This window comes from Bison bison, unplaced genomic scaffold (assembly GCF_000754665.1).
Source record: "Bison bison bison isolate TAMUID 2011002044 unplaced genomic scaffold, Bison_UMD1.0 scf7180017864300, whole genome shotgun sequence".
Classification (NCBI taxonomy): domain Eukaryota; kingdom Metazoa; phylum Chordata; class Mammalia; order Artiodactyla; family Bovidae; genus Bison; species Bison bison.
This window is the reverse complement of record NW_011494872.1, coordinates 816,235-834,602: the sequence shown is the minus strand read 5'-3', so window position 1 is coordinate 834,602 and position 18,368 is coordinate 816,235. Positions and strand designations below refer to the sequence as shown.

The window sequence follows — 18,368 nt, the reverse complement described above, 5'->3', positions numbered from 1 at the left end:
TTAAGCGTCCGGGGTGCCCGGAGCCCAGTTCTGAGGCCCCGCTGTGACTTTCCATTGTTGGCGCGGCCCGCGCCCGCGGGCGGCCGGGGCTGAGTCATTCCAAATTCTTCTCTTTTGTGTTTTCCCTCCGCAAGCGCGGGGATGGCTGCTGTTAAGAGTCATCTTTTTTGCTCAGACAAAAGAAATCTAGCCTTTGATGGTTCTGATTCACGAGTCAGCTAAAATATGAGTCAAACTCCAGTTTCCTGAGAGCTGGAAATATCTGCTCCGCCCCACCCTAACGGGGAGCGCCCACAGTTCTCGTTTCGCCACCCAGTGGCTCAAATCTGGAGCCCTTCTTTGGTGTCCAGGGCAAACCGATCTGCGCGCCGTTAAGTGGTTTTCAGGACAGTGAAACTGCAGTGGATCCAAGCTTCTGAAGAGATGTGTGTGTGTGTGTGTGTGTGTGTGTGTGTGTGTTTGCGCGCGCGCGCACGCTTCAATAATCGGTTCTTTAAAAATATAAAACTGTTACAGTGAAACTGATGGACATTGTCCCGGGATAGGGAGCAAAGATACCTGAGCTGAATGGCAGCCTCCACGGTATCCTGTTTTGTTTTTTTTGGCAAGTAAATATGGGTCGTTTGGCATGGCCTGTGGCTGACAGGAATATCAACAAGGGCCACTTTGTAGGCCACAGAAGCCACTTTACGGCCAGGGTGAGGTGTAATGTTTAAAAGTGGTGACGCTGGTGGCGGCGGGGGGGGGGGGGTGGGGGGACGTGGAACTTTCCAGCCAAGAGCTCCAGTGCCAGCGGCTCTGAGTTTGGTGTTGGAAAGACAGGGGATCAGTTCTGGGGCTGACATGAGGTTTTGCTTTTGTTTTTCTTTTAAAAAACGTTTTTTCCTGATTAAACAATCAATTTTTATTTTTGAAAAATTTAAATAAAAATGCTCAAAGGAGGAAAAAAAAATTACCTGTCCAGAAATAACCTCTGTTAACATTTTGGTGTGTGTGTGTTGTTGTTGTCTTTCTATTCCTATTTTATTTAAACAAAAATGGAATTGCTATATTCAACAGAAATGAAAATAAATGCTCCCCCAAACCACCGTGTATGAATGTTCATAGTAACATTATTCCTAACTGCTAAAAAGTGGAAGGAATTCAGCTGATGACTGGATAACCAAAAAAAATGATCTATCCATTTAATGGAATATTATTTGGGACTGAAAAGAATGAAATGTGTATGCATGCTGCAAAGTGGGTGAACTTTGAAAACATTATGCTAAAAAGAAGCCAGACACACAGACAGCACATTAGAGACAGAAACTAGATTAGTGGCTGGCAGGGACTGGAGCTTGGGGAGATGGAATTTCCTTTTGGGCTGATGAAATGTTTTGGAATTAAATATGTGATGGGCACACAGCTCTGTAATGTAGTAACAACTATTGAACTGTACACTTTAAAAAAGATGAATTTTATGTTGTGTGAATTGTATCTCAAAAAGCTGCTGTTAAACAAAAGTAAATGGAATCACACTCTACCTCATATTATGAACATTTCCCTAATATTCCGAAAGACTACTCTTCTGTAATATCTCTATTTTTAATTATCAAAGTAATGCACAGTTATTCTAAAAAAAAATTGAAGAATGCAGAAGAAGAGTGAACAGAAGAAAGTGAACTATTTCCCCCCCATCTTCAACATCTTCAGAGTTACTGCTTAAAAATTATTTTTATCTAATACTCTTCTGTTTATAGAACCTTAGGTTCGGGGCAAGCCCATTGTTTTTATTTTTAATTTTCTTCTCTCTAATTCTCTTTTCATTTTCCTCCCTTGTGTCACCATTCACTCTGTGATCCTTGTATGTCCTACATTATGCAAGTATCTCTGGAAAATATCACATTTTGGTATGGGTTTTTAATGTTTGGAAGTGGTTATTGTGCTATTAAGTCTTCTTATGCAACACTTTCTGAGGTCTCTGCATGTTCTTACGTGATATCATTCCTCAGTAAAATTCACCACATTTTACTCATCTATTTCCCTAATGAGGCACACCTGGCTCACCTCCAGCTCTGTCGCAAGGAACAGCGTGGTGTATCCGTTCCCTTCAGGACTTGAGCAAGAATTACTCTGGTACAAATAACCTGATGTGGGGCAATGTGCTGGGGCAAAGGATATATTCTTATTTAATTTAAATGCAATCATTTTGCTTTCTGGAATGGATACACCAGTTTATAGTCCCTTCTCCCTGTGGACAGTAATTTCTACCTCCTCACATCCTTTGCCAACACTTGATGGCATCAAACTTTCTAATTTTTATTAATTTGATGGTTTGAAAGGAATATCTTAATTTGCATTTCTTTTTGTTTCTATAATTACAAGGGATTCGTTTATTTTTTAAAAAATAACCTTTGTATTTATTTCTTTTTAGAGTTATTTATTCCATTTTTGGCTGCACTGGGCCTTCGTTGCTGTTCAAGGGCTTTCTCTAGCTGCGGCGATCGGGGGCTACTCTTGGTTGCGGTGCATGGGCTTCTCATGCGGTGGCTCCTCTTGTGGAACATGGACTCTAGGGCTCCGAGGCTTCAGTAGTTGCAGCACCCAGGCTTAGTAGTTGTGTCACACTGGGGCTTGGCTGACTTCTCTGCAGCATGCGGAATCTTTCCCGACCAGGGTTGGAACCTGTGTCCCCTGCATTGGCAGGAGGATTCTTATGCACTCTACCACCAGTGAAGTCTTTTACTTGTTTATTTAAAAAAATATTTATTTGTTTGGCTGTGCTGGGTTAGCTGCTGCACTCAAGATTTTTAGTTGAACGCTTAGTTGCGGCATGTGGGATCTAGTTCCGACCAGGGATGGAACCCAGGCCCCTGGCACTGGGGGCACAAAGTCTTAGCCATTGGACCACCTGGCTGGACCACTGGACCAGTCTCTACAAGGGAATTTAATCAGCTCTTCGTATACTTGTTCGACATCTTGTCTTCTATTAAGTGAATTGCCTATTCACTGCTCATTTTTCTGTTGGGTTTTCTCACTTTTTCTTGTTGATCTGTAGGAGCTCTTTGAATATTCTAGATAGTAATCTCTTCTACGGACAAGATGTTGCAATCTCCTCTACTCCAGTATCTGTTAACTTTGATTGGTATGTTTTGCTGGGAGAAGTACTTAATGTAGTGAAGACCACTTAATTTTACTCCTAGGGACTTCCCCGGTGCATAGTAGCTAAGGCTCTATGCTTCCAGTTCGGGGGCCCAGGTTCAATCCTTGGTCAGGAAACTAGATCTCACATGCCGCAACTAAAGATTCTGCATGCCACAGTTAAAAAGATCCATGTGCCTCAACTAAAACCCAGCACAGCCAAAAAAAAAAAAAAAAGATTAAAAAAAAGAATAATTTTCCCCTGTTCCTAAATGCTAAAGATATTTTCCAGTATTTTTTTCTTTTCACTGTCTAATTTTATATTACTGCTATTAACAGATCTTTTCCCATGTATATATCAACACATCCATAATTTATTTAACAAAAATATAATACGATAATGTATTATTGTATTATAATATGATAGCTCTTTTTCATATTCAAAGCTCTTTTTCATTTCATATTCATAAGCTCTTTTTCATATTCACACAAATTGTATGGACATTTTCCTATGTCTCTGTTTCAGCATGCTTACTTTTTAATGGCTGCATAGTATTCTCTTATATGAATGTACCATAACTTCTTTAACAATGTCCTTACTGATGAAAAACTGACAATACTCTAAAAAATGCTTGGTGCTTGTTCAAGTACTTTTTAGGCTAGATTACCATAGGCAGACTTTCTGGTTTAATGAATATGTTTAATTTTGACTTACTACTAAATTACTCTCCAAAAATGTTGTAATGATTTGTATTTCCATTGGCAGTGTTCAAACACAATTTGCTGTTGGAGTAGTTGTTATATTAATTAACTCTTTATTATAGGCTGGTGATGTCTCCAGTGGTGTTGCTTCTGCTGTTCTTTCAGCTCCTTTAGTCTCTAAGGCGACTCCACTGTGAGGGCACCAGTGGTGCTGTGGTCCAGGTCCCACCAGCCTCCGTTTTCATGCGTGAGCTGCGGCTTCCCTCTTCATCTTGGTTTTGCCACAGAAGGAGCAGGCGTCCTAGGTGTGCAGGCTGATTCTCTTCACTATCTTCCTGCAGGAGGCACTAGGTCAACATTATCCTGAACCGACAGTGGTCCTGGCCTTCCCGGTACAGTTAGCCATATCACCTCAAACCAGGTCCAAGCCCAGAGGGGAACCAAACATGATTTTTAAAAATTAACTTAATTTTATATTGGAGTATGGTTGATTTACAATGTTGTGTTACTTTCAGGTGTATAGAAAAGTGATTCAATTGTACGTATGCATATATCCATTCTTTCTCAGCTTCTTTTCCCATATAAGTTATTAAAGAATAGTGAATAGGGTTTCTTGTGCTATATTGTAGGTTCTTGTTATCTATTTTATAGTAGTGTGCATTTGTTAATCTCAAATTCCTAATTTATCCCTCCCCACCACCTTTTGAAGCCCTTTGGTAACCATGTTTATTTTCAAAGTCTGGGAGTCTGTTTCTGTTTTGTAAATAAGCTTATCTCTATCATTTTTTAAGTTCCAAATATAAACAGTATTATATGATGTTTGTCTTTGTCTGACTTACTTCACTTAGTATGATAATTTCTAGGTCCATATATATTGCTGAAAATGGTATTATTTCATTCTTTTTATGGCTGAGTAATATTCCATTGTTGACTTCCCTGCTGGCTCAGTGGTAAAGAATCCACCTGCAGTGAAGGAAATACGGGTTTGATCTCTGGGTCGGGAAGATCCCCTGGAGAAGGAAATGGCAACCCACTCCAGTATCCTTGCCTGAGAAATCCCATGGACAGAGGAGTCCTATAGTCTGTGGGGTCACAAAAGAGTCAGTCATGACTTAGCAACTGAATGACAACAAAAACAATATTCCACTGTATATATGTACAATATCTTTTTTATCCATTCTTCTGTTGATGGACATTTAGATTGCTTCCATGTCTTGGTTATTGTATACAGTGCTGCAAAGAACATTGGGGGGCATGTATCTTTTCAAATTATGGTTTATTCCAGATATATGACCAGGAATAGCATTGCTGAATCATTTGGTAGCTCTATTTTCAGTTTTTTAAGGAGCCTCCATATTGTTTTTCATAGTGGCTGTACCAATTTGCATTCCCACCAACAGTTTAAGAGAGTTCTGTTTTCTCCACACCCTCTCCACACTTAATGCTTGTAAACTTTTTGATGATGGCCATTCTGACTGGTGTGAGGTGACACCTCATTGTAGTTTTGATTTGCATTTCTCTCATAATTAGTGATGTTGAGTACTTTTCCATGTGCTTTTTAACCACCTATGTGTCCTCTTTGGAGAAATATCTATTTAGATCTTCAGCCCATTTTTTGACTGGCTTGTTTGTTTTTCTGATAGTGAGCTGCATGAGCTGTTTATACAAAATATACATTTTGGAGATAAATCCCCTATTGATTTCTTCATTTGCAAATACATTCTCCCATACTGAGGATTGTGTTTTCATTTTGTTCATGGTTTCCTTTGCTGTGCAAAAGCTTTTAAGTTTAATTAGGTCCCATTTGCTTATTTTTGTTTTTATTTTCATTATTCTAGGAGGTGAACTTGGGCAAACTCTGGGAGATGGTGAGGGACTGGGATGCCTGGTGAGGTGTATTCCACGGGGTCGCAAAGAGTCGGACACCACTGGGCGACTGAACAACAAAGGAGGTGGGTTCAGAAAGATATTGCTGTGATTTATGTCAGAGACTCTTCTGCGTATGTTTTCCTCTAAGAGTATTATAGTCTTTGGTCTTACATTTAGGTCTTTAATACATTTTGAGTTTATTTTTGTATACGGTCTTAGAGAATGTTCTAAATTCATTCTTTATATGTAACTGTCTAGTTTTCCCAGCACCACTTATTGAAGAAACTTCAATATTCTTCAATATTATTCTTGTCTCCTATGTTGTAGATTAATTGAGAATATGTGTATGGGTTTATTTTGGGGCTTCCTATTCTGTTCCATTGATCTATAAGTCCGTCTTTGTGCCAATACCCTACTGCTTTAGCTTAATAGTATAGTCTGAAGTCAGGGAGCCTGATTTCTCAAGTTTCTGTTTTTCTTTCTCAGGATTGCTTTGAGCTCCTCAGACATGGACAGCGGGCTCTAACCACCACCCATCATTGCTGATAGCAGGAATAGTAGTTGCAGAGTCACTGTTGATGTCCTTGGCTCCTCTGTTCCTTCCCCTTTTTAAATGTTTTCTATTTCAGGAATAGAAATAATGAATTTTTTTTTTCCATAGAAGCAACTGAATCATATCAACATACTTAGGTTTGTAGAAAACATGAAAAAGATTCATAGTGCTATAGAATAAACATAGAATAACTACACATTCCCTAATATCATACATGGAGCTGAGATAGTGATACAAAATTCCCAACTCAGTGTAATAGTTTGAGTCAGTGGGCTTATTTGGTTGAAGTTGGCATGGGGAGCCAAGATTGCTGGTGGGGTTCCTGTAAGCTGCAAAGATCTCTCCATTAACAGAGCATGTATCTTGGATCCCAGCTTTAAGTCTTGTTGCCTGCATATTTGGGTGTATATCTGTGGATACTAAGCGAGGTAATCTATGTGACAGTGAAATACACATACTGTCACCTATCGTATGCTGATGTAGCTGATGACAATCAAAAAGAGACCTCTGTGAATGCCCTGCCGCTAATGACAGAACAACTCAAAGCACAGCAGCTTTGTTGCGAGGGGAAAAAAAAGTGTATTATCATACATATTGGGCTTCACAGGTGGTGCTAGTGGTAAAGAATCTGCCTGTCAATGCAGGAGACACAAGAGACACCAGTTCGATCTCAGGGTCAGGAAGATCCCCTTGAAGTGGGTACGGCAACCCATTCCAGTATTCTTGTCTGGAGAATCTCCATGGACAGAGAAGCCTGGCGGGCTACAGTCCTTAGGGTCGCAGAGTCAGATACGATGGAAGTGACTTAGCATGCACACACATCATAAATATTGTATAGGTAATTTATACAATATACCGATTGAAATTTCCTCTGACAGCATCCCAATACTTTTCACAAACAGTTCTTGAGCATTAAAAGGCTGTATATCCTATCTCGATCACTGTCAATCTCAACCAAGCTTCTGTGGGAAGCTCAAGTTTCAGGCTGTGGAGTGAAGGTGAAACTGTGAAATACTCAAAGTGAAGGGTTATCAATGGCTCTAATGCAACATGAGGCCAGTATGCACTTGATCCACCAGAGACAGCGACCCTCGAAGGGCTAGCATATTTCAGTGGTTTCTGCTGAAGAGAGCGTGACAGAAAGAGACTTAACACAATATTTAGGACAGAAGGAGGATTCCCTGTCCCAAGCGCAGCCTATCCCTGCAGGGAGACTGTGTGAGAGGAAAGCGGTCACTTGACTACTTTTCTAGCTCAGCTGTGCAATCGTGGCTCCTCACCGAAAAGCACAGGACTGGCAGGGCAGGACGTCAGCTTCCTCCTCTCCCTACGCCAAGGTAAAGTGAAAGTAAGCTGGCACTCGGAAAACTACTAGTGTTCTTCCTCATCAAGGCACACGGAAAAGGGTGGCAGGAAAAGGGGTTACATTTCATTTGGTTTCAGTACTTCCTGTACTCAAAGCTTGCCATAGCAGAGCTCCAAGAAATTACTTTCTTTGTTACCCTCTTAAAGCACAAACTTTTATAACTGGCTTTCCTTATGGTTGCTCTAAAAGACAGAGGCATCTGAAAAGGCATTGTGATCCACTTTACATTTCTATGAAAAAGATTATTTGTTTTTAAAACGGAAATTAGACGTTCACCTCATATCTAGTCATCTGAGGCAGTAACATGCTTTTCCTGAGAGGAAGAGGAAGTAGGTCGTTTCCTATAGGGCTCTTCCTGCCTTTAACTTTAAATACTTGACCACTATTTTTCTGTTGGGGCAATTTTATTTAACAGTGATAAACTTCCCTCAGAGAAATCATTTACTTTGCAATAGGATCTAAATTCAAACATCTCTGATTTCTTGAAAATGAAACAAAGGCTGAAGTAGGAAGGACATTACAATGGTTAACACAAACTGCTGACTCCAGCGTTGCCTCTGTTTCTTTCGTAACTCGGCTTCCCGAGGTCAGCTGGCATGCTTGTTTGCCCTGGATTTGATTGTTAGGTGGATAGTGACAATCTCCATAGAAGGTTTCCAAGGCCGGACCCCATGAAGGAAAAGGTTTGATAAATCAGGATGTGAACTTCATGGGAGAAGGCGTTTGCTTTTTTCACACTGTATTGCTTAGCACCTGATGAATGCGTAGAAAATACTTGCTGTATAGCTGGGAGGAGAATTACTTTGCCTATATCGGACTGAGCTATTCTCAAATACTTTCAAAACCATTCACCAATGACTGCCACTTATAACTTACTTTGAGGTTAGCATATCCTTTCTGCATTTATTCAGTTTCTTTTTTGAGAAGAAAACAGTCTATTGAAAAAGTAATATATGAGTTTAAAAAAATCAATACCTGTAATAAAGGCTTATTTACTAAGTATTCGTTAAGCAACTAAAATGTTGCTGTTCAATCTCCCCAGCTCTTTGTGACCCCGTTGGTCTGCAGCATACTGGGGAAAGGAATTGTTGGGTGGGCAGAGGGAAGTGGGCTGGGAGTGTTTCACCCTGTGGGAGCATCCTGGTCTGGGAGGTGGGATGTACTTGGACTAATAACCCAGCACAGGTGGGAAGTCAGGCAGAAGAGGTTCAGACTAAAGGCAGTGAGATTACTTATCTATTCCAGGTGGAAACAAAAGCTGCAAAGATCCATTTGAGAGCTAGCCAAAGAGATTTAAAAAATTCCAGAGTCTTAAAAAGACTAGAATGGAAAATACAGGTGGTTAATTATAAACAGGGTTGAGGGTGAGGTGGGAGATGAGGGAGGAGGAAGACAACAACAAATGACTTCAAGCCCGAGCCTCAGTGACAGGGACATGAAACTCTTAACAGGAGTGAAGATCATGATGGGAACAGTTGTTTATTGGAGGAACGGGGTGAGGGAGTGAGGCTGGATTAAAACTTCTCAGGTGAAGTGAAGACAGCTCACTGGGGATGTCCATTAGGTAGTGGAAAGCCTGGTGGGGATTACACAGTAGCTTGAGTAACAGGTGTCTTGTTTTTCAAGTGATATTTTTATGTGACTAGGTTATACTGTCACGTTTCAAAAGGTGAAAATGAATCTCCTTTCCACCTCCCCCACCCCGTAGACCATTTTTTCTCTACTGAAGGAACTACGGTTTCCAGTCTCTTGAGTATCGGTCTAGAAATATTCCATATATATGTGTGTATATATCTCTATCTATCTGAAAGTGAAAAGTGAAAGTGTTAATTGCTCAGTTGTGTTTGACTCTTTGGGACCCCATGGACTGTAGCCCGCCAGCCTCCTCTGGCCATGGGATTCTCCAGGCAAGAATACTGGATTGGGTTGCCATTTCCTTCTCCAGGGGATCTTTCTGACCCAAGGATTGAACCCAGGTCTCTTGCATTGCAGGCAGATTCTTTACTATCTGAGCCCCCAGGGAAGCCCTATCTATCTATCATCTATCTATTATTGTGCCGAGCAGCACTGCTTGCAGGATCTGAGTTCCCTAAGCAAGGACTGAACCCCAGCCCCTGGCGGTGAAAGCACTGAGTTCTAACCACTGGACCATTTTTATGTCCCTGGGAGAGTTTCGTATTTTTTAAAATATTTATTTATTTGGCCAGGTCTTAGTTGGGGCACACCGCATCTTTGATCTTTGCTGGGACATGTGGGATCTAGTTCCCTGAGTAGGGATCGAACTCCAGCCCCTAGCATTGTGAGTGCAGAGTCTTAGTCACTAGAACACCAGAGAAGTCCCTGGTATTTTTGCTTTTTAAAGGCTAGAGAAGGCTTTTGTGTGTCTTTGAGACAGAAGGGAAAGAACAAGAAGAGAGGTAGAGACTGAGGAAGCAAATTAAAGAGGAATTACTGAAGCAAGGTCTAGTGGAGGTGGGGAAGGTATAATCACTGATGTAAGCATATGTTTTAGTGGGAAGAGTGGACCCTTTTGAGAGCAGGAAGGACAGGCTGATGGCCGTAGGGGTTTGTGATGCTGCATCACTCAGAGGACCAAGTATCCTGCCCAGGTGGTGGTAGAGATGCATGCAGAGGTCGACCAGTGATTTGAGGAAGATGGCAGAAAAGATGTAAAATAGCCACTGTGGATACTAGAAGATATCATAGAACTGTCAGATCCCCCAAAAAAGTCATTCTGAAAAGGTTTATTTTGATTTATAAAAGAAATATCACCATAGCAACTTAAAGCTATTTACAGATTTAAAAATTAATTTACAGAATGTATACACATCATATTACATTAAATAGCTTTAGTTAAAATATTACAGGTAGTGTTGAACATACACAATGAAACATAAATCAAGTTCTAAATCACATAAATGCCCTCGAAGCATGCTCAAAACCACTGGAAGATGGTCCAGGAAAAACTGGAAAAATAAGATTTCAGAAATCAACACTAAAGATGATTACACCACCGGTTGCAGGTTATGTGGAAGTAGAAGTCACTTTAACCTTGAACTGCAACCAGATACTTAGGTTTAAGACAGAAAAAAATGTTTTTCTTCATTTTATATTTTAATTATTCTGGTGTAGCTCCTAGAACACAGGACTTGAAGATTTATACTCTGATCCATGTGAAGGTAGGATCATCAAGGATGATGTTATATGTGGCTAATTAGGCATCACACTTTCTTTTGCAGATTACATGCGCTGGGAAGGGAAGGGAGAGGGTGCATGGAAATCATGACTGTGGATCGAGTTGTCCCTGTTGGCTCAGGGCTTCATCTACACATTAACAGCCCCAGGGGAAGAATACCATCCAAAGCCTTGGCACTGACCCTGGTCTTGGATGCTGCCTCAGTGCTGGGCACTGTCCCTGAAGCCAGAGAGGGGACGTGTGGCAGCTGCCTGGGCATGCTTCCCTCAGTGAAGTTGCCAGGCTGAATGATACAGTGGCTGCCAGCTACGTGAAGAGGCTAAAGTTTGAGACCTATGTGTCAGGGATTGCTGATGACAAATAATTTTTTGAGGAAGGTGTACAAAAACAGATGTTTAACAAGACCTGAGAATTATTATCCACCTTAATTAAGCAAAGGTATAGAAGGGTCTATTTCAGCTCATTTCTTTAGGTATGGTCTTATAAGTAAATAGAACTCCCCTATTGCGGGTTGCCTGACTTGCAGTCAGGTATGTGACCCTGAATTATAAGTTCCAGCAAACAGGTTAATAATAATTAAAAATAGCTAATTTTGCTTATATGGCAACTAGTGACATTTCATGATTACAAGCCTTACAAATCTAATACAGTATAATTTTTTCTTGTATATAGATTGCTTACACATTAAAATATCAAAGGCACTTTTAGGTTACATGATAAACAAAGATACATTAATAGAGACAGGATTATTTATTGGTTCCTTCAGTTTCTGTGTCCTCGGTGATCACTGATAGCCCAGTTTTGCACTTCACCTTTGGCGAATAGTGTGAAGAAAATGGCACCAAATACATTGATAGCAGCAGCGATGCAGAAAACAGTTTGCCATTCTCCAATAGTGTTCTGCAGAGAAAGAGAGAAAAAGATGCAAATGCAAAAATATCTTGTTTGTAGTTCACTTTTAAAAAAAGGCGGTGCCTCAAGACTGTTGTGACATAGCAGTAGCATTATTGGTAAAACCTGGACAACACAAATGTCCATCAACAGTCAACTTGTGGCATATGTATTCAATGGAATACTACACAGCAATGAGAATGAATGACCCACAACAACATAGATACAGCTCACAAAATGTTAAGCAAAAGAAGCCGGACACAAAAGAGTAGTGAGTGATTCTACTGATATAAAGCCAATCAGACAAAGCTAATCTATGGTGTTAAGAAGTCAGGATAGTGGTTCCTCTTGGTGGGGATGAAAGAGAGAGGAAGGGCTACCTGGCCACTGTGCAAGGGAGATAACGTTCTGTTTCTTGATTGGGTGGGTGCGGGTTATGTGGATGTTTTAACTTTGTGAAAATTCGTCCTACTATGTACTTAGGATTTGTGCATTTTAAAAATGCATGTTATACTTCAAGAAAAAATTTACTAAAAATAAAACATTGGTATGTCCTCGAATCATGTGTTACTAGGAAAGTATTAGTATTATGCCAGCACATCACCTCCTAAGTTCTCCCGTGGAATGTGTTAGGGGCAGATCAAGTAAGGATGAGTTAAGACGGACTTTGAAGTTCAAGTTTGAGACCTGGCTTGAAAGATCCTGCAGGGCTCTTGAAAGTGAAAGTGAAGTCGTTCATTCGTGTCCGACTCTTTGCGACCCCATGGACTGTAGCCTACCAGGCTCCTCTGTCCATGGGATTTTCCAGGCAATAGTACTGGAGTGGATTGCCATTTCCTTCTCCAGGGGATCTTCCCAACCCAGGGGTTGAACCCAGGTCTCCCGCATTTAGACAGATGCTTTACCGTCTGAGCCACCAGGGAAGTTGCAGGGCTCTTGAATGGCACACAATACATGACGTGGATGGGATTTGTCAGTGAGAGATCAAAAAGATACAGTGTGTAATCCAGTACAAAAATATCCAGAAGTCTAATCATTATGAATTATGACATTTTTGCACAATAAAAATAATTTATGTAAAAAATATCCAGTAGTTATCTAAATCTCTGGGTCATGTGACTATCTTTAATAACTTTTTTTTTTGGATTTTCACATTTTCAGTGTAACCAGGGGCTACATTTGCAGCACTTAGAAAAGAAAAACAAAACAAACAGCAGAACTAGCAATGAGGAAGAAAAAGGAAACCAGGAAGTTGGAAGCTGGCATGAAATGATTTATTTAGGAAAAAAGGAAAAAGAAAGGAGCACTCTGTGGTTAATTATGCTTATTTGAGATAGCTCAACATTCAGAAAATGAAGATCATGGCATCTGGTCCCATCACTTCATGGCAAATAGACGGGGAAACAGTGGAAATAGTGTCAGACTTTATTTTTTGGGGCTCCAAAATCACTGCAGGTGGTGACTGTAGCCATGAAATTAAAAGACGCTTACTCCTTGGAAGAAAAGTTATGACCAACCTAAATAGCATATTGAAAAGCAGAGACGTTACTTTGCCTACAAAGTTCTTTCTAGTCAAGGCTATGGTTTTTCCTGTGGTCCTGTATGGATGTGAGAGTTGGACTGTGAAGAAAGCTGAGCACCGAAGAATTGATGCTTTTGAACTGTGGTGTTGGAGAAGACTCTTGAGAATCCCTTGGACTGCAAGGAGATCCAACCAGTCCATTCTGAAGGAGATCAGTCCTGGGATTTCTTTGGAAGGGATTATGCTAGAGCTGAAACTCCAGTACTTTGGCCACATCATGCGAAGAGTTGACTCATTGGAAAAGACTCTGATGCTGGGAGGGATTGGGGGCAGGAGGAGAAGGGGACGACAGAGGATGGGATGGCTGTATGGCATCACTGACTCGATGGACGTGAGTCTGAGTGAACTCCAGGAGTTGTTGATGGACAGGGAGGCCTGGCATGCTGCAATTCATGGGGTTGCAAAGAGTCGGACACGACTGAGTAACTGAACTGAACTGAATTGAGATTAATGTATTTTGGTGAAAAAAATCTTAGAACTGCTGCTTAAATTTTAGGGACTATTTAGATATGGTTGCTAACAATGTGTTATCATCCTAGGGTAGAAGTCGGTCAGTAATTATATTTATAAATCAGAGAGACAGGTTTAAGACAGTTTCTTAGGATTCCAAGACAAAGCTTCTCTGTGTGTGATCTACAGGATGAAATAACACTTCAGTGTTATCTGGAGGCAATGGGTGACTTAAAATCAATCAATAGTATCAGAAATTCACAAAGCTCCTAGTTTGCCTCTTAACAAAAAAATTCCACCAGTTTTTCAAGAATACTGTTTTGTCTGTAACAAAATTGAACCTCAGGCACACTCTGACCTTTTATTTCATTCTTCTTCTTCTTAACTTTTGGCCATGTCACACAGCTTGTGGGATCTCAGCTTGCGGACTGAACCTGAGCCACAGCAGTGAGTGCCAAATCCTAAGCACGGACTTCCAGGGAACTTCCTGTTTCATTATTTATTTATGTTCTGACTCATTCCACAAAATTTTGGTGGTTGTGCAGTAAACTTTAATTGTAAGTAATTACAATTGTAAAGGCAAATGTGCTTTTCCTTTTAAAAAAAAATAATGGCCTTTTGAACTTCCCTGGTGGCACAGTGGGTGAGAATCTGCCAGCCAATGCAGAGGACACAGGTTCGATCCCTGGTCCAGGAAGATTCCACATACTGTGGAGCAACTAAACCTCTGGGTCACAACTACTGGACTGGGTCCGAGCTCTAGAGCCCTGGAACCGCAACTGCTGAGCCTAGGTGCTGCAACTACTGAACTCGTACCTACAGCAAGAAGAGAAGCCACTGCAATGAGAAGCCCATACAACACAATAAAGAGTAGCTCCTGCCTGCTACAACTAGCAAAAACCCACGCACAGCGATGAAGACCCAGTACAACCAAAAATAAATAAAAGTATAAAAAAAATAGTAAATTACAAGAATGGCCTTCTAATAATATTAAACAAACGCTAAAACAACATATCTGAAATCCAGTTCATTTCCACTTTACAAACATTCAAGACTTGAATTCAGGAGTCTTTATCTTCCCAGCAGAAGTGCCAGGACTATTGAGAATGTATGGAATTACTCATGGTAGTGTGTAAGCTAACCTAAGCTGACTTAGGTTCTTGTGTTGCCACAATGCTCCAGGAAGATAAGGCTAAACATCTGTGACCTGATCATGCTGAGACGTTTCAACATTCCTTTCCATTAAGTGAGAGAAAAGCATAACAAGGAGGCACTGATTCACTTGAGTAAGGAATTAGAAATGGTAGAGAGCGCCACCTGCAGTGAACACAAGAGTATTTGGTAATAAGACAATTTGTAGGCATAGCCTGAAAATCCTAAGGATTGGATAGTGTTAATTTCATCACAGAGACAAAAAATTAAGTCTATTTATAGAGATTTAAAAAAGCCCCTTTTTTTTTTTTTTTTTTGAAGTCAGTAAATAAGCCTCTTGAAGAATCCAATTTCACTAGTCCTTTAGTTTTTCTTAAACAGTAAACTAGAGTTTGAAAGGGCCTTTGAGGTTGCTGAATTTGGTTTTTTATACAACTCAGAGTCCCTGCTTAGTGATCTGGCCTCAGGCAGCCATCTGGCTTCAGGGCAGACCAGCCCCGGGTCCATGGTATTTCCGGGGCAGTGCCTGGGCCCTGGGGGGGTGGGAGGGGCCCCTCCCACACCCTGGCTCACCCCTCCAGGCTCCGTCCCCACAAACTGGCTGTTCCCTTCTCTGTACCCAAAGCACTCTACACACATTTTTTTCTGCCTTCGTCACACTGTACATACAACCTTCAAATAATGAGAATTTGCAATTTTGCCTTCGAATCCTTTGTATCTGTCACACAAATAAGCACTCAAGAAGTGCCAGTTGACATAGGGAATTGATTACTGGCTAGATTGATCTTTCCCCTTTTGATTCCCTCTCTTCTCCTCCTGGCCGCCTCTATCTCCCTCCTACCTATTCTCTTCTCCATGTAACTCTGTGAACCTCTCTGGGTGTCCCTCACTGTGGAGAATCTTTTCACCATTAACCTAGATGTTTTATTATTGGTGCTGTATGGATGGAGAAGTCTTGAGGCTACTGTAAGAATAAGACTGAAAACCAGAGGCAGGAGGCTTAAGTCCAAAACCTGAGAACTCCAGAGAACTCCTGACTCCAGGGAATATTAATCGATAAGAGCTCATCCAAAAGCCTCCATACCTACACTGAAACCAAGCACCACCCAAGAGCCAACAACTTCCAGAGCAAGACATACCATGCAAATTCTCCAGCAATGCAGGAACATAGCCCTGAGCTTCAATATACAGGCTGCTCAAAGTCACACCAAACCCATAGACATCTCAAAACTCACTACTGGACACTTCATTGCACTCCAGAGAGAAGAAATCCAGCTTCACCCACCAGAACACCAACGCAAGCTTCCCAAACCAGGAAACCTTGACAAGCCACTTGTCCAGCCCCACCCACAGGGAGTAACCTCCACAATAAAGAGGAACCACAAATTGCCAGAATACAGAAAGGCCACCCCAAACACAGCAATCTAAACAAGATGAAAAGGCAGAGAAATAATCAGCAGGTAAAGTTCAGTTCAGTCGCTCAGTCATGTCCGACTCTTTGTGACCCCATGAATCGTAGCACGCCAGGCCTCCCTGTCCATCAACAACTCCCAGAGTTTACTCAAACTCATGTTCATCGAGTCGGTGATGCCATCCAGCCATCTCATCCTCTGTTGTCTCCTCCTCCTCCTGCCTGCAATCCCTCCCAGCATCAGAGTCTTTTCCAATGAGTCAACTCTTCGCATGAGGCGGCCAAAGCACTGGAGTTTCAGCTTTAGCATCAGTCCTTCCAATGAACACCCAGGACTGATCTCCTTTAGAATGGACTGGTTGGATCTCCTTGCAGTCCAAGGGACTCTCAAGAGTCTTCTCCAACACCACAGCTCAAAAGCATCAATTCTTCGGTGCTCAGCTTTCTCCACAGTCCAACTCTCACATCCACATATGACCACAAGGACTCTTTAATATCCGTAAATCAATCAGTGTAATATACCACATTAACAAATTGAAAGATAAAAACCATATGATTATCTCAATAGATGCAGAGAAAGCCTTTGACAAAATTCAACATCCATTTATGATAAGAACTCTCCAGAAAGCAGGAATAGAAGGAACATACCTCAACATAATAAAAGCTATATATGACAAACCCACAGCCAACATTATCCTCAATGGTGAAAAACTGAAAGCATTTCCCCTAAAGTCAGGAACAAGACAAGTGTGCCCACTCTCACCACTACTATTCAACGTAATTTTGGAAGTTTTAGCCACAGCAATCAGAGAAGAAAAAGAAATAAAAGGAATCCAGATTGGAAAATAAGAAGTAAAACTTTAACTGTTTGCAGATGACATGATCCTCTATATAGAAAACCCTAAAGACTCCACCAGAAAATTACTAGAGCTAATCAATGAATACAGTAAAGTTGCAGGATATAAAATTAACACACAGAAATCCCTTGCATTCCTATACACTAACAATGAGAAAACAGAGAAATTAAGGAAACAATTCCATTCACCATTGCAACGAAAAGAATAAAATACATAGGAATATACCTACCTAAAGAAACAAAAGACCTATATATAGAAAACTATGAAACACTGATGAAAGAAATCAAAGAGGACACAAATAGATGGAGAAATATACCATGCTTATGGATCGGAAGAATCAAAATAGTGAAAATGAGTATACTACCCAAAGCAACCTATAGATTCAATTCAATCCCTATTAAGCTACCAGTGGTATTTTTCAGAGAACTAGAACAAATAATTTCACAATTTGTATAGAAATACAAAAACCTCGAATAGCCAAAGCAATCTTGAGAAAGAAGAATGGAACTGGAGGAATCAACCTGCTTGACTTCAGGCTATACTACAAACCTACAGTCATCAAGACAGTATGGTGCTGGCACAAAGACAGAAATATAGATCAATGGAACAAAATAGAAAGCCCAGAGATAAATCCATGCACCTATGGACACCTTATTTCTGACAAAGGAGGCAAGAATATACAATGGAGAAAAGATAATCTCTTTAACAAGTGGTGCTGGGAAAACTGGTCAACCAGTTGTAAAAGAATGAAACTAGAACATTTTCTAACACCATACACACACAAAAAATTTAAAATGGATTAAAAATCTAAACGTAGGACCAGAAACTATAAAACTCCCAGAGGAAAACATAGGCAAAACACTCTCTGACATAAATCACAGCAGGATCCTCTATGACCCACCTCCCAGAGTAATGGAAATAAAAGCAAAAATAAACAAATGGGACCTAATTAAACTTAAAAGCTTTTTCACAATGAAGGCAACTATAAGCAAGGTGAAAAGACAGCCTTCGGGATGGGAGAAAATAATAGCAAAGGAAGCAACTCACAAAGAATTAATCTCAAAAATATACAAGGAACTCCTACAGCTCAATTCCAGAAAAATAAACGACCCAATCAAAAAGTGGGCCAAAGAACTAAACAGACATTTCTCCAAAGAAGGCATACAGATGGCTAACAAACACATGAAAAGATGCTCAACATCTCTCATTATCAGAGAAA

The 18,368-nt window shown here is 40.7% G+C and overlaps 1 protein-coding gene across 1 annotated transcript in view; it reads right to left on the bottom strand.

The window, feature by feature from the left end:
* Positions 1-10,342: 10,342 nt before the first annotated feature.
* SLC17A5 (solute carrier family 17 (acidic sugar transporter), member 5) overlaps positions 10,343-18,368 on the bottom strand; it is a 65,568-nt gene continuing 57,542 nt past the window's right edge. The window contains exon 11 of the mRNA XM_010851264.1: positions 10,343-11,706. Within this exon, the coding sequence (XP_010849566.1) occupies positions 11,569-11,706 (138 nt within the window). The 3' untranslated portion in view covers positions 10,343-11,568. The remainder of the gene's footprint in view (positions 11,707-18,368) is intronic.